General features: G+C 39.6%; 1 protein-coding gene across 2 annotated transcripts in view; it reads right to left on the reverse strand.

Annotated features, from left to right (window-relative positions):
- Positions 1 to 19825: 19825 nt before the first annotated feature.
- The window catches only part of JAKMIP2 (janus kinase and microtubule interacting protein 2), a 57725-nt gene continuing 53014 nt past the window's right edge, over positions 19826 to 24536 (reverse strand). For both annotated transcript variants that reach the window (XM_044384217.1, XM_026498968.2), the window contains 2 exons: positions 23433 to 23498; positions 19826 to 19876 (listed from right to left, as the gene is read on the reverse strand). In XM_044384217.1, the coding sequence (XP_044240152.1) occupies positions 19826 to 19876; positions 23433 to 23498 (117 nt within the window). The remainder of the gene's footprint in view (positions 19877 to 23432; positions 23499 to 24536) is intronic.

Genomic DNA, 24536 nt, shown 5'->3' on the forward strand with positions numbered 1-24536 from the left:
AAAGACCAATATGATCGTGTCTCTGCTTTACTTTCATCTGTAATTATAAGGAAATGGGAGCACCTGGCTTATTTTGAACCGTGCTTTCCCATAGCAGCCCCTGTACAACCAGGGAGACGCCAGCACTAAAAAGCAGGGATGCTTTGTCCATTACACAGCGACTTAGAAAATGCTGTTTATGGTGAAGAATGGCAGGCTAGTGGAATAAAAGTGTATTTAGCCAATGTTTTGTGCAAACAACAAGAAATTGTTGCTGTTTTTCATGCTTCTTGGGAGGTAAATGTGTTTTAAGGACAAATCCCCTATTTTTTCCTTCAAAAATTCCTTTGAGAAACATAATATGTTTTGGCCAAGATATTTAAAACATAATACTCTTATTAAAAACAAATTCAAATTCAGGTGTATTCACATAGAGAAACTTTAGACAGAATAACATACCTTCCCTCCTCTGTTCCCTGGGGAGAGCTTGCTTCAGAGGTGGAGAATTAGGGAGTGAATCCGATGAACTGCCTTGACCCCTTTTGTCTGGCGTCTGAGCGAGTTTGGAATATTTGGAGACTGTGTAATTGGTCGCTAAGTTTCTCTGAGCCTTTGTGTTTGCAGATGAATTTGCTGCCTGGGTAGAGACAACAACAGCCTCCCTGAAGTGAAGGACAGGCTGCAAAACCAGGACGGTGAGAAATCATAGTAGGAGAGTGGGAGAGGCGGTGCCTCTATTTAGATTATTGCTTTCACATGGATGTGTGGAAGAGAAACACAAAACCAAAGGACACAAAATACCGCATAACATCAGCTTCAGATTTTCCTTGAGCTAACATATTTTCCTGGACTTTTGGACAAATGCTCCCCTCCTGTGGTCAGATCGTAAAATGCAGGGGGATGGAGAACTTGAACCAGGATAAGGTGAAGCGAGCAGGGAGCGTATTTTTTTTGCATATGTTTTCTGAAGAGCCTTCGGTTTATGGAATAAAACTCTCTTTCCAAAAGGAAAAGAGGGAAAAGAAAAGAAAAAAAAATAAGGAAAAAAAGGAAGGAAATAAGAAAACATACAAAAAAACCCCAGAAACAACAAAATAACTTTCCAAAAAATGGTCTGATTTACCTATTTCCACCTTCGTGGAGCCTTCTTTTACCACCTGAACAAGAAGCGATTCCTCCCTCCACAGCCCCATACATAAACAACAGAATCAGAATATTTTCGTGAGACTCGGCTAGGTAGTCGGGACTATGTAACACGCTCAAGACTGGAAGCCAAAAATGGCATATTCTCTGCCCTCAAACAACTCAGATTTAATTGGGGGGATTGTGGGGTTGAACAGAGTAAGTGATTTTAATATACATGGTAAGTGACAAGCTAGGTACACACAAATACTTTGGGAGAACAAAGGGCATTTTGTTCAACTCTTGAAGAAGGTGATGGCTAAGCTGAATCTTTAAAAATAAGAGTTATCCAGGACATAAATGGCCATGCTAAGGAGAGAATGTGAGCCTTGTTTTCTGGAGTTCGGTTAGATCAAATAGTGGCCTTGTATTGGCTGCAGTGTCTTACCCCAGTTCCCACTCCCATGTTTATGTTATGTGTTTAGTTCAATAAGCATTTGAGAATTAACCCCAGGTAGGCATGGGAAACCAAGAAGGGATTTTAATGATAGAACAACCTGGTCTGATCTGCACAGTAAGTCAAGCTAGATACAAGTAGGGTATATTCATTATTTTTCTATTAGATTTTTTTTTAGCTCTACGCCCAGTGTGCGGCTTGAACTCAGGATCTCCAGAGCAAGAGGCACAGGCTTCACGACTAAACCAGCCAGGTGGCCCTGTAGGGCATATTCAAAGAGGGCACAGCTGGAAGCAATTACTTTACCAGGAAGCTGCTGCAGGAATTCAGGTGAGAAGCTCTTAGTAGACGTGATGAAGAAAAGACTGACAGGTGGGAGAGCTGAAGTCACCAGAACTTGTAAAGGATTGGACGCGGAGGGTAAGGAAAAAGCAGGAGAGAAGGGGGGCTAGGAATCCAGGATAATCCATCTGTCACTGAGCTCGGAGAACAGGAGAAGGAGCAACTCTGGAATGAAAAATTAACTCAGGAAACTTAGTGGTTTGTGTATTGTCATGGCTTTTAGTCATCCTGGATCGATTCCTTTTTTTTTTCTTTTTAAGATTTTTATTTATTTGAGAAAGAGAGAGCGTGAGTGGGGAGGGGCAGCGGGAGAGGGAGAAACACACTCCCCGCTCAGCAGAGAGCCTGATGCGGGGCTCAGTTCCAGAACTTTGAGATCATGACCTGAGCCAAAGTCAGCCACTTAACCGCTGAGCCACCCAGGCGCCCCCTGGATTGATTTCTATTTCATTGTTTCCAGGCTTGATCTGTTTTACTTTAAGTTCATTGAGAGCAAGGACACTATCTTGTCTCAATATTCCTTAAAATGCCTTTTGAAAAAGTACTCTTATCAAATTGTTAAAAATGTCATTCTTATACAAATACGTGGACATATGTCAAAGTGTTATGTACCTCATTAATTAAACCAGGAGAATAACTAAGCTGGGTCAAGAAAGGCTTGAAGAACAGGTTAAGATAGGCTGAACTCAAGGCAGTACGTGGGAAACCAGATGGGTTAATTTGCACACAAGACTAAATCCTAATCTTTGGGTTTTTCTTTTTCTATCAAGCAGAAAAAAAAAAAAAAAAAAAAAAAAAAAAAAAAAAAAAAAAACCACCGGTCTCACCTTACCAACTTTCTGTAAGTTGGTCTTTAACTGTACCAGGCCATGCAACATTGGGGCACTCATCGATTGTTGCATTTGCCTTGGGTCAGATAACTTTCCAGCTGACATGTTAGAAATCCCCTCTGAAGTGAAATTGTAAAGATACACACTCATAATTTTGTCTTATTCTTATTTAGGGTATTTTTCTGCATACTTTCCTATAGTAGTTCTAAGAATACTTACTGTGCATTTTTACAATTTTCAATTTATATCCTGTGCTGTATAAAAATAGATTTGAGGTGGTATAATTAAAGGCAAAATTAAATTAAAAGCAAAACAATAACATCAATAAAGAGAAAATGGAATTGATAGGATGCCATAAGTAAATTTTAGATTTGTTCGTGCAATTCTAGGTAGGGCAAAATAATTTACACAGTAAATTTTTTTTTATTACAGAATAAAATTCCTGTTCCTGAGGTGGTTCTTACTTAGTTTTGTGTTTCCTCCTCTGCCAAAATTGTAAAAAAAAAAAAAAAGAAAGAAAGAAAAGTGTCCTATGGGGAACTTCACATAGATGACATAGAGATAGTAGCCCTTGCTCTCAAAATTTTGTAGTAATTGCAGGTACGGATTACCAGTGATTATTTGTTATAGACCCTTTTGATCAAAACCAATGACTTCATACTTTTAAGTGCATCCACATGCAAAAAAAATATATTTGTTCAAAAAGGATTTTTATTTGGAGCATTTTCTGTGAGAAAAGAACCTACAACCTCACATTCCATATGTAACTACGAAGTTGCTTAAATGAAGTAAGCATGATTCATCAGCCATTTGGCACAAATCTACCTACATGAGGTAGGTAAGCAAGCATTCGACGGCGTAGCTGCCCCTCTGTGACTGCGCATGCTCACCTGGAGGGAAGAGGCGGAACTGCCTTCCGAGAGGGCAGGACTCATCTCCCTGGCATTGTGGGAGGAAGTGTCTCCCATCCCCTTCACTGTCTCCAGGAGACAGGGCGGGGTACTTTCTTCTTGAGCTAGGAGAAGTCATTTGAGTTGTTGACATGATGGCATATTTGAGTTATGTATCAGAATTAGAGTTCATCAAAACAGAGCTTTTCATTTATAAAATTAGATAGAATTCGTAATAGTAGCTGCCTATTTCATAGCATGTTGATATGCTCAGTACCTTTTTCAGAGAGGCTCAGTCAGTTGTAAGTCTTCAGCAGATAACGTCGATTGTGATGTCTTGAGGGCTGGGGCTATGTTTTATTCTTCTCTGTTTTGAAGGTTTGACATGGCATGCAGGTGGTCCTATAAATGAGTAATAGAAGGTTGTAATGAACTGATGAGCAATGCTTTTTGCTAAAGCACTTAAGGTAACTAAAGTGCTCAAGTTAAAGATAAACGGGTGCAACTAAAAGAAGAAACTGTGGGTTTTTCAAGCCTATCCCCAAATACCAGTATTATTTATAGTAGTTCCATTTTTTTTTTTTTTTAGGTTTTATTTGTGAGAGTGAAAGAGAGAGAGAGAGAGAGAGAGAGAGAGAGCACAAGCTGGGGGAGAGGCAGAGGGAGAATCAGACTCCCCGCTGAGCAGGGAGCCCAATGCGGGGCTCCATCCCAGGACCCTGGGATCATGACCTGAGCCGAAGGCAGATCCTTAACGACTGAGCCACCCGGGTGCCCCTATTTTTAGTAGCTCTTAGCAATGACCTACACAACTGTACCTCATATTGTTATACATACATGGACAGTTTCCCACATTCATCTAAAAGCTCTTTGAGGGTAGACCCACGCATGCCAGGCCAGGTACATAAAGGATGCTCACATGATACATACTTGTTTTTTGTTGTTGTTGTTTGTTTGTTTTTAAGATTTTATTTATTCATTCGACAGAGATAGAGACAGCCAGCGAGAGAGGGAACACAAGCAGGGGGAGTGGGAGAGGAAGAAGCAGGCTCATAGCGGAGGAGCCTGACATGGGGCTCGATCCCATAACGCCGGAATCACGCCCTGAGCTGAAGGCAGACGCTTAACCGCTGTGCCACCCAGGGGCCCTGATACATACTTGTTAACTTGCTACATCTAGTGGCTCTGTACCGTAGGGAGAAAAGTCAGGTGAGTACAGGAAAAGAAGTAATATCTAGAATAAGGATGGGAAATACCTGGCAAGATTCTCTCCCAAATTATACTCAGAGCAGGCATGCTAATGATAATAGGTCTTTCCTCGAAAGTGTAAATTCTGCCTTGGACCCTTCCCCACAGTGTACCTGGCAGTTAAAATAAAAAATTCAGAGTGAATAGATGAGGAGAAACCTAGTTACTATCCTTGATGTAGAGTTTGATCACTGACATTATACTGATAGCTCTGACTTTGCTTTACCTTGTTTGTCAAAAGTAGATAAAGAGGACAGTTAAACATACCAAAGCAAAAACCTATGAACAATGCAAGATAAAGTTTTAAAAAATGCAGATTGTTTTATTTTTATATAAACTAAAACACCAGAGCTCATGGATTCCTATATTAAATACATAAATTATAAAATAACCATTCATAAAACTTTACATACAATAAGTTGATTCCAGTCTCTGGAGTAATACATACAGTGCATGTACATGTTCAGTGTACTTCAGGGGATCATCCTGGTGAAACTCAGTCTATATTTTTCTCCCATTAATAAACAAGCACTGAACCAATATATGGAGTCATGCTAATGAGACAGAGAGAAAGAACCCCAAATGAGGCAGTTGATTGGATGAAAGCTCTGAGAAATTGGTCCCCTGGCTGCATTAACACAGTAGGCATCAGGGAATCATGTATTCAAATACATCGGCTCTCTTCTTGAGTCCCCATAGAGTAGGATCTCGAAGGTTAAAACATGCATGAACCCTTGTTGGAATGAGATTTCTAGCTGATAAAATTATGGGACTTTTGGGTAATATTAATACTGTAGATTGTACTGGACTTTCCATTGCTCTTCCTAGAAAACCACTAGCAACACTACCAGGCTGGTTTATAGGGCTGGGTAATTGGAAAGCCAATGAGTAGTTCTTGGCCTCAGTCAACAACAGGGAATCATGATAGTGAACAGAAGGTAGGGGAGGAGGGAGAAGAGGCAGGGAAGGAGAAGAGCACAGACACCAGATGCTAAACAAAAATATGAGTTACCTAGCAGCATAGAAAAACCCCTTCCTTAAGTCCTCAGTCCTAGCACAGAAGTACACATTAAGTAAGCGCTCGCACCATCACCTATGTACAGAATATATGTTTATATATGTACATTACATATTTATGAAAGTGTTTGGATTTTGATCTGTCTCATCGTAGGAAGTGACTATAGTGAATGGGGGAAAATAGGCACATTTTGTGAGATGTCAATCAAATCTAAGTGATTGCTGTTCTTGATGGATGCTGGGGATGTGCTTTTGGGAAATTGCATTACCCACACTTGAGTAACTTTGTAGAGTCTTGACTGTAGGCAAAGTTGGACTCAAAAGTTGTTTGTCCACACCACTTCCATCCTACAGAACTTTGATATAACAAGGTTGGAAATAAAAGCATGGGTGCAAAGACCTCAATGCAAAAACACAAATGCAAAAACAGGGAACTTCACCCAATCAATCACTGCCATCTCTGAGCACGATACACTAGGTTGAATAGAGCAAATTATAATCTATTTTTGCCACATTACTCCTTGGAGTATATCTTTAGTAACTTGATTAAACATTGGACTTGGACTTTCAACAGTAGGTTTATTTAGGAAGAATTGAACTACAAATTAAAGGCAGCAAAGGAATGTGAATCTTCCTTGCCCAGTACTGAAATGGAATTAGAAGATCAACTCCAACCTTCTATTATGTATGAATCCTCTCACCAATACACCTGAAATTTAGTCTCAAGGTAATATATTATATAGAAGTGACAGGGCAGTTGCACGGAATGGAAGCTTTTGTCTTTTAAGACCTTGTGACCTACTTTTTTCCCTTTAGAAAGTAGAAGTCCACTTAAGGAGAGGCTTGGGCCCATCCTGTAAGTATTAACTCATGACATAAAGTCATCTAAGATTTGCTTTGATTACTGATCTCTCAAGAAGTTATACTGAACTTTTACAATATGGTAAATGTATATGTGTATATATACATATATATACACACATACATATCCTGTGTATATGTATATATATATACATACATATATAGTGCCACTCTTTGACAGATCAAAAAAATGCAATTAAGTATTCAAAAAATAAAATATCTATGCTGTCCATCTACTTTGATATAACACACATAATCCAATTATTTAAACATCAACACAAAACTGATAAATATCATTTTTACAGTTCTCATGAAAACCTAGGCAGTTTTTCAAACACTTCATTTTGAAACAATGAATTTATGAATTACATTGAAGACATTAAACACGTGAATTACACAATGGGTTTATAGAAAAAGTTAATAAATAGGCAAAAAAGAAAAAGTTTATCAAAGATTTATTTTAAACAAAAATTTAGTTGAAATAAAATACTGTAGCAAAAATTATTTGGCAAAACTTTATTTCTTCCATAATAGTGGAGAACAAATGTCCCCTTCCTACTGCAGTGATGACCCATGAGCCCTCTACATCATGTCTATCCTACGGGAGAACCAGGCCACCTAGGTGAACAGTTATTTGTGAATGGAAGAAAAATCAAAGTATATTCTTCCACCCCTAAAACCTCACTACTGGCAATAATTTCATTTCTATGATGTGGGCTAAAAGGGATCTGATGCTTATTTTCAGCACATTGTAGCGTTTCCTAAAATAAAATTTGGGTGGCATTAAAGAAAAATGGTTAGATGGTCAATTTAATAACAGAGGCTTTCTAGTATGATAGCCAAGTATAGTTTTTGATTTTGTTTTTCCTTCCTCATGAAAATTTTCCTGTCCTGAATAACTATCCAAATTGGGGCTTTCATTTTATGTCAAACTATTTTTTTATATCATGTTATGTTTATTTTCCAAGAGATGAATACTTCGATAAGAAAAATTAAGTAAATGAACCCTGAAGAATGTTATTCTGACTACAACTAACTCATTGGCCAAATGTGTCAGGATAGTTCAGATGCAGAAATTAAAGAACAGAGTGGGGATTATGCACTCTCTGTAAGAAGTGGGGCCACATTCAGCCTCTCCATTTCTAAAGAGACACATTTTACTATTGCTGTACATCATACGCAAAGAAAGCATTCATTTAAATACGATTCATTTCTGTGGATCCATGAGTGAAACATACCTTTACAATTTTGTTGATGTTTTTATAATTGTTGATATGGAAAACAGATCTACTTATCAAAATATTTAGCCTCATCCGATGGTATGTTAATTTTGAGGATCAGAAGTAAGACTTGGTAAAAATATCCCCTTTTAGCCTAAAATCTAGAGAACTTTGCTCATGTCCTGAAGGTTAAACAGAAAGTAAGAATCCCTCCTTTTTGCATTTGCCCTAAACACATCTAAAGCTGCTTAGATGGTCATCCTACCTGTCTTGCTCTTGTGTGATTTGTATGTGTGTGATACAACCAGAGTTACAGCAGATAAGGTACAGGATCAAGCCACACTATTTCTACAAATGTTTCTAATCATTTAAGTCAAAGTCAGTGTTTGGATATAAAATTTAGCATACAAGTTTCTTGGTGGAAAAAGCAAGAGGAAGAGAAGGAAAGTAGGTTTGATATGGCAAATGGAGTATGAATTTGCTCAAATGGACCCTGGAATGACCAATAAAGAGCAGAAGAGAAAAGTCAAAGAGGGAAGAGTAATTTATTCTCTTCTGTGTATTCTGAGATTAGAAAGGGTTGGGCCACAGGCTGTAGTGGTGCCTTCTTTGACGTTGCCTGCACAATTAATGTGCTCTTCATATTGAGTAAAGAAACTACCCAGTTGAATAAAGAATCCAGCAGGATAATTAGTTTGTATATTCCCAGTAGGACCTATTACTGTACATCTCCCCAAAATGAAAGGGATGATCAGACTAATTATGTGATACTATCAGTAGACTCCACACCTTAATTTCTGAGTTGGCTCTCCTACGATTAAAGTATTGTTTCGTATCATGGCATGCATATGCAATAAGGAGAGCTAGGAGATGCTTATCAGTGAAATGACGTTCTTCTGTCTTGTTCAAAAGCACGAGATGATCTATTTACTACAGGTTATTAGAGATCCCGGCTCTGGATCTCTCAACCTTTATTGCTAGCAATATCCCAGGTAGTTTGATGGGAAAGCTTCAGTGCTACAGTGCTTAGATTTAACCACACTGAAGCACTATTTTATTACATGGGGAACCCTTTCTCAATAATACAAGAACGTCGAATAATACAGCAGACATAATTTTACAAAGCACTTTGTGCTACCTTAAGCACCTCTTGTTCCAGAATTGCAAAAAAACCCGAAAACAAACAAACAAAAAACCAACCAAAACAAAAAAACCTCATGAAAAAGCATTTAACCTCATTTTGCAGATGAGGAGACTGAGGCACAGAGAGGTTAAGTGATTGGGCCAAAGACACCTGGGTCAGCAGTAAATAGAAGGACAAAACGTGGGACCCCAGCATTCTAGCCTTTCTTGCATATTCTTCAGTTCCTGTTCTGGCTTGGAAAATGCCAGTGCTAAAAACCAAAGAATAAGATACAGAACTCTCGTATGGAAGGATTTGCGTAGCATTTCATAGAAAGAGTTACTGGCTCCCTACACACATTCTTTATGCATGGGAAATCTAGCCCTGTAAATAAAACCTTGACAATTTGAAAAATTGAGGCTATTTTGTTATCTACAGTAAATGAGGTGTAAAATTTGCTTTTCAGGAACATTTATTGGCTCTCAGAGCTGAATTCAAGACTCACTATTACATAACTTAGGAAAAGTACCAGTCTTCTACTTGTCTCTGGTAGAAAACGACCTTATTGGTAACGTATGTACTTCTATATAAAAAAAGTAGAGCTATCTTGCTGCTGTCAGCTCTCTGGGGATAAAATGTTATCAGTCTAAATAAGAAGAGGTCAGAATGCTCTAGGCATATCAGGATACTTTAAAAAAATCATCATAATTTCGTTGAATATTCACATCTCTGTGGCAAACTCAGCTGTTGGTAGAAGTTTACTTTTCACCTCTATTGTGTTTTTATTCAAATCGTATAACGTATGTATTTGCAGGCAATTTTAAGCAGCCATTGGAAAACCAGTATTTTGGAAACGGATTCAGAGATGCTCTTGGGCCTGTGTTCCCTAAAGATGTCAGCATTCTAATCAGAACCAAGTCAGGGAGCTCGTGAGTTAGAGCACCATCTTCTTAATTTTCAATATGAATGAGATCAGTCTGTTCGTGGAGGAAGACAGATGTGACAGAAGGCCAAGGCAGCATCAAATCTGCTTTTATTTCTTATGTTACATTCGCCTAAGTCCTCCGCCTTGTTGCCAGTTTAGTCACTGTGATCCGCTTCTCGTCTGTCTTCTGTGGAATGCATTCCACGAGCTCCACCTCTTGCAGAAAAACAAACGGGAGACTGCTTTCCTTCCCATTCACATTGCAGAGGGCTCTGTTCCTGAGTTTTAAACAACAATAAAGACAAAAAGCAAATCCCTGTAGTAAGAAACCAGACTTTTCAAATGAAACATTTTATTGTAAATAGGTCCTCATAGGTATTCCTCGTGCTTCATTCCCCACCCACCCTTGTTTTTTCGTTTGTTTTGATTTTTTAAAATGTTTATTTCAGGACTAGTGTTTCCATGGGGTGTGGTGTTACATTAAAATGATCCCCCTGCACAGCAGGGGGAGAATGTTTCTTTGTAACTTTGGTTCCATGCCCAAGACACATCTTTCCTTGATCTGCTGAAACTGTTTCCATTGCTGAACTTTTTCTTTACACAATATAGGTCTATAGTTCTTTTCTTCTGGTTTGACATATACATGTTTCATTAAATGCAGCATATATTGTAGATTTTCAACAGGGTCATGTGGGAACTGTCAAGTACGAAACCTTGAATAATGGCTTTAAAATACACAGTTGTAGTCCTGGCTACAGGGTAGTTCTTAGCTTTTGATCTCCCTCTCACTGCTGTAAACATTTCTGCCATCTTTGAAGGTCTAGAAGCATTTGCCTTTCTGGGGTCTTATCCATGTTTTCGGTTACTCTGTAAAATAGAGGGAAAATTCTTAAATCATCATTTCTGTCATTAGCTGAAAAAGGAAAAAATTCTTTTTTTAAAGAAAAAAATTCTTTACCACCTCTTTGAGCTCTATGGTTTAATGCAAGTTATATAAATGAAGTCTCTAAGGTAAATCACTTTAATTTTAAATGAGAAAAGAGAACGATCTGTTTCAAGGGTTATATATGCATTAAAAGCGGTGAACAGGTCTTATTTCATAATAAGTGGCCTGACGTATTAGCAATTATCACTGTGGTCTTTTCTTCTGGGGCCTTCCAAGACAACACCTTAGAAACTCAAATGAATTATCAATACCCCCAAATATAAATATAGGATTATTTTAAAAATAGGTCTGTCTATGCCCTTCAGTGACTTACTTTTATGTCATATTTCCTCCTCAACAATTGTATCCAGTGGCAGGTGGTCTCCACCCTGAGGTCCTGACCTGGAGATTCCCTGGGAATTATGCCATACAGGTTTCTTAATTGGATCCAGAGATGTTCCTGAAAATGTCCCTGGACTATACCAGTTAGGACTCCTAGCCCTATTCCTCTTTAAGTCTCTGTGTCTGAGTTTTCACTTGGTTAGAAGGTAAGGTCATAATACTCTCTTCCCCCAAAAAGCCAGAGATGGCACAAAGGACGTGCTATCATGTGCGGCTCAAAGACATGGCCTTTAGAGCCTGAATAACGTGGATGGAGAAAAATGGGATTTCCATTTTCTCACTGTATGTCCAAGGACAAGTTATTTCAATTCTTTAAATCTTCATTTCTCCATCTGTAAAACAAAAATACTAATACTGTAGCAGATTTTACTGATGCCCCAGAAATAGTGATCAAGATCCAAAGTGGTGGGAGACAATAAAATTAGTACCCCAAGAAAGTTTCCAGTCTACCAACCAGAGGCAAATGAAAGATTCAAAAGAGTTCCTGCCATAAGCGCCAGTCAGAAATATTTGGAATTCATATTTGCAGAGCCACTTTGCTCCTAAAGACTAGATTAGACATGAAGGAAAGAGTGATAGGGTCACAGAGGAGGACCAGTGGGAAGGAAGTGCAGTGGGTGAGATGTAGGAGGGAGAGACTGTTGGTACTTGCACAAATCAGACTCACATTCTGGTGCTCAAACACAAAGCAATGCTCACCTATTGCACATCTTCCTTCGTCTATCCAGGCAGAGGACTGGAGAGGGATGGCAGGGCAGAGACAGGGGCAGGAGTTTCCTTCCCAGCAAGATGCTGTGGCTGGGAGCACCGATGCTGAGATCCAGAGTGGCAGGGGAAGAGCTTGGGTCTCAGCCAGTCAGGGAATACTGCTGTGGACACACCCTGCACAGCTTCTGAAGAACTCACGCATATGTTCCCCCAAATGGCCAGTCTTTCATCACCTCTCATAGAAAGGATATCAAGAACTAGTAACAGCCAGAGAAATAGCATCAACCACCAGGGAGAGGGTCACAACCACTGTCAATGCAGTTGAGAGGCATGTACCCTTTCCCCCCTACCTCTTCCCTGCCCTCCAGGAGAACTGAGCTTTGAAGAGCGAAGAGGGAGAGATCTCTTAGAGCCAGATCATGAACCTGTCCTACACCTGGGATAGGGAAGAAATGAGATTAGATAGAATCTGAGGTTGAATTTGAAACTGAGCTAGACTTTCAAGAACTGAAAAACTGAAGAACCAGCTTAAGATTTATTAAAGAATAAGAGAGGAAGATTAAAACCTGAGTGAAAACCATGTTTTGAGAAAAATAGATTGTGTTCATATTTACATCCCACTGAGATGAGAGCCCCAAACAACTAGTTACAACTGTAATACTCTCATATCCCCGGTAGAGAAGAGAATTGATCTTAATGTATATAAAAGATACTTTTAAGGTGTGTGTGTATAATATGCAATATACATACACATATAAAATATATACAGGTATGTGTGTTTGTATGGATAAAATAAATTTGTAAACACAGAAAGTCTTTTGCTTGCAAACTTTCAATTTATACATTCTCAGAGATAAATCTAAAATTCTGTTTCAAAGCACATATGCATCATTTCTGCCTGTCATAATTGAGGTAAAGCCCATCATTTGAATAAAACCACGTTGATTTAAAAAAAACAAATGGCCATATAGGCCATCTCCCAGAATATTAAATTTGTGTACAGTGAGTATCTGTAATGGAACTTGGAACAGAGCCACATTTATTCAAACGGGCATTCTGAATAACTAAAGCGCCATCCAATGGACCACCATCGATGACCAAGTTTCAGTGAACCAAAGGTCAGTACACTATAACGAAAACCATATAGAATATAAATTCATCTTTGATTGACAAGGCCCTTGGGATATGACAGAATCTCAGGGATTCCTATGAATGGGTTGCTTAAAGTCACTGAGCTTTAGTTTCCTCCTCTGTCAAACAACGACTGCAGCTGCCATGTCTGAGAATTTACTACATGCCACCAGACTGTAAGTGAATGAGTACAGTGATGTCACTTCTGACTTGTGACTCTAGTATCCAAGTACCCGCCACACTGCCTGGTTCATAGATGACACTTAGCAAATATGAGTTGGGTTCAATGGACAGGCTACTTATGTTCACTATTCTTTAGGGTTTTCTAACCGCTAGAAGTTAAGTTTGATCCTTTATGGGCCACATATTTAGAGGCATATTGATTCACAAACTGTAGCTACCTTCTGATCTCTAGTTATCATAAATAACCCCAAATTCTGGATAGCAGTCACTCCCTCTTCCTGCTTTTGAGGTGTCTGTAAAGGGCACCATCACCCAACTAACTCTACCATCCAGACCCCTAAGGGACTTCCTGACACCTTTCATTTCATCAATCCTCATACACAATTTATCGTATAGTAAAACAGTCAATAAAGGGTAGCTCTTATTATTACCTCCATCTTACAGATGAGGAAACCGACCCTGTTAGGTAGTTGGCCTATGAAAATAATAGTGAATGAAACATAACTGAAGTCAGAGGCTCAGAGGAGGCTTCCCTGAGTACCTGATTTTACCCTGAAAAGGGTAGGACAAATGGATATTAACTAGTTGACAGCTGTGTGGGAAATGTGGTCAAAATAGATAGAAGCACATCTCATAATGCATGATCCAAGACAGAATGCTTAGTATGTCCTAGGAACTTGGCTTTTAATGAGCCTTTCTACATGCCAGGTACTGTACTGGTTGCTTTACTTATATAATGTCACTTAATCCTTAGAAAAAACAGTAGATGCTATTACTTGCCAATTTTTTATATTAAGAAATTAATATTTAGAGAGGTATAACAGTATCTATTTTGTAGACTCTGTTAAATAAAATGGATATGAAATGCACTCATTGACTCACAAAACAGATGTCTTCTTTCTCTTCTGTACCATAATATCATCACTATCATTAAGAAGTATTTATGGATTGTCAGCTACAAGGTAGGCTCTACCTGGGTATTAGGGTTACAGGATAAAGAAAACATGTATGGTCCTGGCCCTTGTATACCTATATACAATGAGGAATACAGGCATCAATTAACAAAAACAACAACAATCAAAACAACCCGAATGCATGTAAAATTTGGCTGGGAGCGAAATCAAGGAAGACTTCTCTGCGGGAGTCACAAGTGAGCTGGGATCTGAAGGATGACTGAGTAGGTGTTTGCTAGATAAAGTAGGGCTGAACGTACTGTGTACACAAGGACTGCGTGGACGAAACCTTGCAGTAGGCAGAAGGGACGAAGGCTCATGAAAGGAGCTTCTAGAGCAAGAGAGAGCTCGAGAGACTGCCTGCAGTTAGACCACACCAGGCTCTGTTTGGCCACATTAAGGGAGTGGGATTTCACTCTAATGATGATGCTTTCCCAGGCAGGGGGCATGGTTAGATTTGTGTTTCCTAAAACTCACTTAGCTGCTGTGTGGAGAGTGAGTTATAAGAGTGTCTAGAAGAGAAGCACTGAGCCAGGTGAGTAGGACATCACCACCAAGGAGTTGGGGGAGAATGTATTTGTTCATGTACTCTTTCCTTTGTTCATTCATTCTTAAAGTTATTCCCCAATGACACATAAAGAACAAATCGGAGGGTCATCTTGGTATTACAGTCCCATGCTATCCAGGGCTTGATCTAACGTGTCACGAATCTGCTTTCTCAGTCATTTACCCAACCATTTACTCATTTATCTGTCTACCCTTCAGTCCATCTGTCAACTTAAAATGTAACCAGCACCTAGTATCTATAAGGCACTCTTGTAGACCTTGAAGATACAAAGATAAATAAAGCATAAGCCCTCCTCTATGCTTTCTTAATAGTCTAATGTATAAGACAGAGAGGGAAACAATTTCAATATTAATAGATGAAGACTAATAGATATATCTACATAAAGAAAGACTGATTAGGAGCACCTGGGTGGCTCAGTCAGTTAAGCATCTGCCTTCACCTCAGGTCATGATCTCAGGGTCCTGGGATTGAGCCCTGCATCAGGCTCCTTCCTTGCTCAGTGGGGAGTCTGCCTCTCCCTCTCCCTCTGCCCCTCCCCCTGCTTGTATTCTCTCTCTTGCTGTCTGCCAAATAAATTTTAAAAATCTTAAAAAAAAAAGACTGATTAGTTGGCATACAGTGATTCATCTTTTCTATTTCTCTTACCAATATAAAAGAAAAAGGAACAAAATTCTTCATTTTAAACAATAAATACAGTAGTCATATTGCCATTTGTTTTCCACAGGCAACCCACAGGCCTTGGGCAGGAGGGACTGAAAAAATATAAATGTAATAAGAAATAAATATTTGCATATTTTAATGGAGAACTAATCAACTGTGGCTGGGTTTTTTTTTTTTTTTTTTAAGGTTTTATTTATTTATTTGAGAGAGAGAGAGCGAAAGAGAACACAAGTGGGGGATGGGGAGAGGGCGAAGCAGGCTCCCTGCTGAGCAGGGAGCCCGATTCGATTCAGGGCTCAATCCCAGGACCCAGAGATCATGACTGGAGCAGAAGGCAGATGCTTAATTGACTGAGCCACCCAGGCACCCCTGTGGCTGTTTTTATAATACAGTATATATTTTTTAAGCTTTTTTAAAAATCAGAACAATAATACAGTATTATGTGCCTTTTAACATGTTTTATGTTACTAGACAGGAAGTGAAAATACTGAACTATCAAGTTCAAGGGTTCATGGTTGACACTGGGATCATTAAAAACAAACAACAGTATGTAGATGAAAAATCATGATCACCTGTTCTCTGTCTGGTCTTCCAAACTTCATAATGAACAGAGTTGGTTCTGATATGTTCTTCATTAACACGTCCCTCTTCAGAAGAAGAGGATTTTCAATGGGTCATTATAATCTGGATGTAACAATAACCTGGTGATAGCTATTTCTGTACTCCTCTCGTTTTCTTCTTTCCTTTGTCTCCCTGTATAACTGACATGGAAGAATTTGTGGTACACTTTTTATTTAGAATAAATCTACAGAATGCATGGGCAGATGTTATCTCCTGAAACTACGTGGGGTTCCCCTGCTTAAGATAAAAGTCCTAATATTATCTGTGGAGCTGCATTACTTAGCAACCGCTGAGAGCAGTGTAAGGGTGCCATCTTGGGAGCCTTCAGTAGCTTCTAGATCACTGACAAAAATGACTTAGGTAATTGCTAAAAGAAAAAAAAGCACGAGTGGCTCCAATTTAAGGAGGGTATTTTTACATATAATTTAAGTTAGTCTTAGAATATAAATCCTTAATCTAGTAGGAAAAATATTTTTATGGTTATGTGCAGTACGCCTTTACTACCTGCCAACAAGCCAAACATTTTTCTCCCTCACTTCTTCCTCTCTCTCCCTCATCTGCTTTGGAGATAAAAGTGGCATTGATCAATTTCCAGTCATGTCTTGTTTAAATCTAGATTACTCCCTGAAAAGAGGAGACAAAAAGGCAATTACTTGTTCTGGTTTAGGTGGTAAACCACTTGGTAATGCTAGAGGTTATAATTCCTCTGTTTTCAAGACTTCTTTATTGGTTTTGGGAGAGCACATGTGAATGGGGGAAGGGGCAGAAGGAGAGAGAGAGAGGCAGAGAAGCAGACTCCCCACTGAGTATAGAGCCTGATGCGGGTCTGGATCCCAGACCGTGAGATCATGACCTGAGTCAAAACCACGAGTCAGAGGCTTAACTGACTGAGCCACCCAGGTGCTCCTACAAGTTACAATCTCAAACTTATACACGGACAAATTCAGTAAATGTGATAGCTAACTTTTAAAAATAATAATAGCTAAGAGTTGCTGATTATGAACTATGTTCCAAACAATGTGGTTAAGTCCTTTATATGTATAACTTCATTTAGTTCTCTCACTATAATACCATGTTGTAGGTAATATAGCCATTTTACAGAATAGGAAACCTCATCTCAGGTGGATTAAAGTTACCATGATATAGCTTGTAAAAGGCAGGATCCAAACTTAACAGTTTATCTAACTTCAAAGCTGTAACTCTAAACTACTCAGCCATTTTCCTATACATATTTTAAACTCCCTAGATTCATTGTCACATTAATTTGCTATGTTATTATTAATTATAATCATGACTTTTCATTCAACAGACAATTACTAAGTGTCGATTATGTGCTACTCTGGAAGAAAGCAAATTAAATCCTGTACAACCCTCAAACACTCACAAAAAGTGGAAAAAGGCATAGAGATGAGCACATTGTAATTTCAAAGCTTAACAGCCAGGCAGTACTACCCACATTGCAGAAGACACCCCTGACTGCTGATATATATGAACACAAATGGGGCTCACAATGTGAGAGAAATGCCCTCTTTCCTTTGTGAGGCAGCGTGGTGGTTTGTAAGTGGCTAAAAGCCTCTAGAGCGAGGCTGTGTGCATACAAACGCCAGTCCTGCCAATTGTAGCTCTATAGCCTTGGGAAAGTCCTATGTTGGTGTGTCTCCAGCTGTGAAGAAAGGAATAAAAGCAGGACGGACTTTACAGGGGGTGTTGTGAGGGTTATTGTATGTGTTGCTTAGAATAGCCCCTGGCACGTACGTGTTAGCTGTTATTGATGTGAATGCTCAAACCTACTCATTTTCTAACTAGTATTTATGAGTCTTGATTCTTCCCTCAACTACCACATAGTACTTGGGTCTCACTAAACTTTGTTCTGTTTATTTCTTTATTATTTTTGGTTGGGGAGGGCTATTCATTTTCTGATGCTCTAGCCATTCTTACCTTTTCCTAGAAAATCTTACCCATTTCCCCTTATATATTCTCATTCAAAAAAAATTTTTTTTAAGAGAGAGAGCAAGCAAGCAGGAAAGGGGTGGGACAGAGGGGAGGGAGAAAGGAGAAAGAATCTTAAGCAGGCTGCATGTGGGGCTCGGTCTCATGACCCTGAGATCATGACCTGAGCCAAATCAAGAGACAGATGCTTAACCAACTGAGCCACCCAGACGCCCCTATTCTCATTCAATTTAAGAGACTCAGTCCTTCTCCTTAGGTTCTGCAAGGCTACCATCCTGATCGTCAGACAAAGGATGGCCACAGTCAGAACAGAAACTCTTTTGGAAGATAGAATAAAGCCAGAGGGTTTGTTATAGGAGGACATAAACTTCTTGGGCATATTTGCTTAATTCCTTCCTGTATCAGGTCATGCTAAAACACTTTTGCTTGTCTGTTCCACATCTAGGTAACAGAGTTGATACCCACGGAGACAGAAAATGTCTCTTCTCTATTATTCAACTTGCTATAGAAAATATTGAAGAACATGAGGTCCAGGAAAGATCCCTGTGTCATACAATAGGACAACCAAAGTTGACACAGACCATGATACATGGATTTAGAAGAGTGCCTGGCCCTTCCTCATTTTTAAATAATGATAGTATGAGTTGTGGTTTCTGTACCTGGGTAGACATCAGAATCACCTGGTATGCTTGTTGAAGACATACATTATTCCTTGCTCTCCACCTCTCCCACCCTCCTTCTCACCTCCACCTCCAATAACCTGATCCATTAAGTCGGAGGTAAGGATTTGGAACCTGTATTTTTCATAGCACTGGGAATCAGTGTCTAAGATTATTTATACATGTATTCATGGGGCATGGACTTGATAATTTAGTACTAATAAAACTCTTATTTTTCTAAATTGACATTGAAAATAATCTTATCTGAAAAGAAGATCCAATTTCATTTAAGAGCCTGCTTTCCTGAGTTCTGATGAAGTCAGACTGGGAGAAAGGGTTAAAAGTTATTTTTAGCTTGTTAGACTTAAAGAATCGGAATTTTCAAGCTGGAAGAGATACTAAACATACACTCAGATCTTCATTTTGCAAATAGGGAAGCAACTCCTTCCGCATAATGAAAGACTGATGAGAACACTGAGCTCCACAGACATCATGACCTCCCAAAGCAATACAATTAACTAGAACAGAATTCTTGATTTCCACAATACCTGATGGTTCCTTTCTTTTTTTTTTTTTTTTTTTAAGATTTTATTTATTTATTCGACAGAGATAGAGACAGCCAGCGAGAGAGGGAACAGAAGCAGGGGGAGTGGGAGAGGAAGAAGCAGGCTCATAGCGGAGGAGCCTGATGTGGGGCTCGATCCCATAACACCGGGATCACGCCCTGAGCCGAAGGCAGACGCTTAACCGCTGTGCCACCCAGGCGCCCCGGTTCCTTTATTTCTTTAATAATCACCCAAGTGGACTGGATCTGCTTCTCACTTTTTTTATTTTAATTTTTTTAATTGAAACACAGTCAACATTAGTTTCAAGTGACTTTTTTCTCATTTTATGGCATTTAAGCTAACCAAACTAAGCGGCTTTTTAAAAAAACTAACAAACAAACAAACATGGGCATAGTAACTGGATGCAACATCCTTCTCATCACATACCTCTTAGAACCACATTTTGAGAATTAAATGAAATCTTACCTTTAAGAGGCACCTTGACATCAAGGCCATAGAATAAAGGCAAGAGAGAAGAACAAGAATAGAAACAGAAACTGCAGAAGAAAAAGAAGAAGATTATGTAAATCTGGATTTCTTTAGTGTCATTCATGTTGTACAAAACCTCAAGCCTTTCCACTTTTCTCAAGTCTGACCGCTTGTCACATACGCACCAAGTACCTGCTGTTTAAAAAAACCGTATGTTTTACTCATCTATTGGCAAAGTAATGCGATGAATAACCAGTGTTAACTAACATCAGCTCATACATTTTGGAATTCTGAGGGGGTCTAATAGATAATAGATTTAAGCCCATAACTTTATAAATGAAAAAAATAAGCACTGAAAAGTTAGTCAATAGTCTAATTGCCTGTAATTTTATGGCATAATAAAACCTGGAGTTTAGCCCTCCCGAGTCCTACTTCAGTCCATATTATAGTCTGTTTTGTAATGTGTGGCAGGGCCTACCAAAAATACAAAAATATGACAGAGCATACACTTAATCACTTAAGGCTATCACTGCTTGGTTAATCTGACAGGTTTTAGGAGCCAGGCAGAGCAGGAAGAATACTAATAGGTAAGGTAAACATAGGATATATCATCCACAGTGGGACACTTCTGAGGTAGAAATGGGGACACTATTAGTAATTACATCAGGGCAGCAGGCATAACCTGGGTCTGCCTGGATGAGTGAGGATCTATAGTATAAAACATGCTTGTACATCAGAGGACGCTTTGGAAAATGAATGCATGATGCTGTCTGAATCTCCATGCTTCTCAGATAGTTCTCTCCTTGTTGACTCATAGAAGTTACATGGAGTCTGATTTGTCTCTCTTCTCTGAGAACCTTCAAAAAGAAGCAGATACTTGGGTGGACAGACATTACGTAGCAATGCTACATAACCAACTGCCTACTAATTATTAAAGATCACAAGTCAGATCAGCTTTTTTTTCAAATATCAATGTCCTTGGTGATTGACTCTTATAGAGTCCGTCCTTAGCCTTGTTGTCACACCTCAGGAGCATTCTGTTGGACTCAACATCTTTGAATAAGGGTTGTCTACAGTATTCTCACATTGAGCACATTATCTGCATGTGTCCTGTAATGCCACTGTTAACAGGACTCTTGCTTCATTGTAGCAAAATTGTAGTCAAGTTATAAACATGATGCTAGGAGCCATGTACTGGTGACTGTTCTATTAGTCTGGAAAGCAGAGACCCTCTCCTTTTTTTTCACTCCTTGAAGATGGAGAGTGGTAAAATGACACCCGTAGCAGAAGATGGAGGGGATGGGAGGCTTTCACTACTTCCCTGAGGAGGTCAGATACCAGCTCTACGTCTCAGGGCATTAGGAGATGCCCATCACCTCATTGGCAATGAGATTCTTTGTCCAGGCAGTGTGGTGGGCCGAATGTAGCGCCTAGAGTCAGACACCCTGACCCCTGGGCTTGATTTGCTACAGACTGTTATAAGGTCCTGGGCAAGTTGTTTAATCTCTCTGGGCTGTTGTTTTATTATCTGCGTAAAAGGGGATCCCAATACCGCCGTGCCCATCTCACAGAGTAACCCTGCATGGGAGTCAATGAAGCCAATGACCACGGAAGTGCTCAGGATGAGGTAAAGCTGCACACCTGAGGCAGTTCTGCTGTCTGTGGTTATCACGTGACGTATACTGTGTGCATGGAAGCTGGGAACAAAGAAGGAATATTTCAGGTCCCCTCAGTAGTTGTTCAAGTACCCCAAGGAAAAGAAAGAGGAGTATTTCTGACGTTAAGTGATCTTTAGCATTTTTTCTAGGCCTGTGTGTTAGAATTGAGGTCACGGGAATAGGAGGTGTGTCACAAACCTCATCTCTCATTCAAATCTCCAGTCAGAAATCAACCAGATTGTTTTGAAGTGGCTTAATTTACTATTATACGTGGAACATGCTGTTTTGATAGCTAAAGAATCCTTCTTTGTCATTATGTACATTACTCCATCATCATAAATGTTTAGGAAGTTCAGATCTGTGACAAGTTCAGGGAATTCTGACAGGGAACATAATCTTAATTTCCCTCCTCCTAAAATTTCCATGAGGTTTATTAAGAAAATGCCTAGGGGAGTGACATTAATAGATACTTTAAAAAAATCCACACACACCCCTTTGCAGTTTGTTTTTCCTTAGATGAATGGGGACTGAACCAAACTAAGGTTTCTGGTTTTAACTCTGATTTCCTCCTTCAGTCAGTACAGAAAATGACTAGAACCAGGAGCTGGCCATTAAAAAATGTGGAAAATGGAAGATATCAGGCATGTGCTTTGACAGTCAGGGAAGCTGGGAACAATCCCTGCCTCCTGGGTCTTCCTGCCAAACACTGGGAAGTCAGACTCAGTCTGTGGCACTTTACCTTTGCCTCATTCAGTCTCATAACACCAAATAGCACATTTTGGAAATGAGAACTGTTCAAATTTAAAATTTTGCAGAGGATTTGAACTTTGTGTTTGAAAATTTAAAAAATTACACTTTTTAATTGAATGCCCTCAGAGTTTTGTCATTTTCACGTAAGTGACTTCATTGCTTCTTCATGGAACCCATGAAAGGAGGTGAGGGCAAGCTTTATTATCCCTATTTTATCTGTAAGGCTTAGACACAAGTCTAAGTCACATACTCAAGGTCAAATAGATCTGGAAAGACCGAGCCTACATAAGAATCCAGGTGCTGATGGTCTGGCTACTGGCCCCTACGGACTCCCTATGATCTCACACTTATGGAGAACTACAGTAGCAACTGGGATAAATAAAATCCTAACCATTGTCTCAGAAACGTAGATGATTTGCTGTTTTCTTCTTGGGTGCCCACGGGAGATCCTGGAAAATAGCCATATTCTTTTGTAACACAGGAATTTAGACTGGCACTCTAGAGAAAGCCTCCTTGCTGTGTTCCTAGCACTGGTGCTCTAGGCATCATGGTGGGGGGGAAGGGGGGGAGAATTCTTTGTTGCGTGAGACTGTTTACCTCACTGCACCTTGTTCGGCACCCCTGTGTGAGCCCTCTCCCTTCTCCCACCATGCACATTTCCAAATGTCCTCTTTAAGAACTACTATGCTTTACCCCTGAAAGCTTGGTTGACTTGGAGGACTCTCTCTGGTCACTTGGGGGAAGTGACATGAGGGCATAATTACCATGTGTCAACCTAAATTTCTGGACTTACTGTCAAGGGGACACTGCAGCTCAAGGAAGAAAGGGTTTCTTGTGAAGAATAACAAGAATGATTTTTTTTCCCAAAAAGGGACGGAAAAGATTTTTAAAAGAAAGACCAAAGTAGAGTCACAAAACTCAAAAGAAACTTTTGGAAAGGAAACAAAGGTAAGAAAGGGGAAACTGAGGAAAGAAAACACATGTAGAAAAGAACAGGAATCAACACAAAAGGCAAACATGTCCCCGAGAGGTTGCTGAAGGCAGAACCTTTGCTGGCATGTGGGTGCCTGCCTGACGGTGAAGGTCAGACTGTCCCTACACCTGCCTGTGCACGATACACAGTAACTGAGAAGAAATGAAACACGGTGAGTGAAACTCACATTATTTTCTGATCTAAAACTTAAAGACAGAAATTCATATTGAATTGAACATGTACCTTTTCTTCTAAGTCCTTTATCTGTCGTTTCTGGATGTCTGTTTTATCCTCTAAGTCACGAATTCTCTGAAGAAAGAAAAAAACCCCAAAGAGCTAGTGAGCATTAAGTTAACAAGACGATTGTTCACCAACCTAAAACACAAAACTTGCTATGAAAACATTATTAGTCCTTGCAGCTGGAAACATCACAAATACGTTTTTCCATATCCAGGAGATTGTTTGGATGTTTAAAAAATCACCCATACTTGTGGTGCAAAAGCACTGCGCTGACTGTACATATATTTTAAAATTTGCTGCTCCTGTCTACTATGCCCATCCCTCCAGACCCTGCCCCTGTGAGGGAGGGGTACTTCGCACCCCGCTGCCCTTGGGCTTGGCCATGAGACCTGTTTGGCCAGTGGAATGTGAGTAGGAGTGAGAAGCGGGAATGCCACTTCCTCAGAGACAGCAGCACGTCCCAGCACTAGTGAGCAAGAAACCAACTTTGTCGTAGCCATTTGGATTGGGATTTTGGGGTGTTTATTACCACATTCAAGAATGGCTGAAGGTGACACACACAAATGCAAACAATCCCGTTGTTTTTACTACCCTTTCCTTCCAACCTTATTTCAACTCTGCTTGAGGGTGGAATTTCGCACAAAACAGGATTTGCCAGTTCTTGTAAAACCAAGGAGAGATTACACTTCACCAAAAATTCCAAGGACGGAAGTGATTAAATTAGAGAAAAACTAAACATAGCAAAAATAGCACACGTAATCCTAAAGACAAAAATGTTAGTTCCGGAACTGTCTCTGAACTTACCTGTCAACTATATAACAAAATTCCAGTGATTTAAATAGCACAGATTTGAAACCAACATCACCTAGACAATTATTTGCAAGTCGATCTGGCACTCTAAAGGCCTTTCAGGTTCACGGCACACGCGTACACAGCGTAGGCTTGTTAGTCAATGCCTCTTTTGGGAATAATCAGAAAATGGGGAATTGGAGTTTGAGAAGAAAACAGTGGAGGCTAAATGGGGTGATAATATAGAAAGAGAGGTTTTTATAATGCAATGTGGGGAGAAAAGGGGGAAGCTAGAACAAAAAATCCTTGAACTTGGAA

Source organism: Ursus arctos, unplaced genomic scaffold (genome assembly GCF_023065955.2).
Source record: "Ursus arctos isolate Adak ecotype North America unplaced genomic scaffold, UrsArc2.0 scaffold_5, whole genome shotgun sequence".
Classification (NCBI taxonomy): Eukaryota; Metazoa; Chordata; class Mammalia; order Carnivora; family Ursidae; genus Ursus; species Ursus arctos.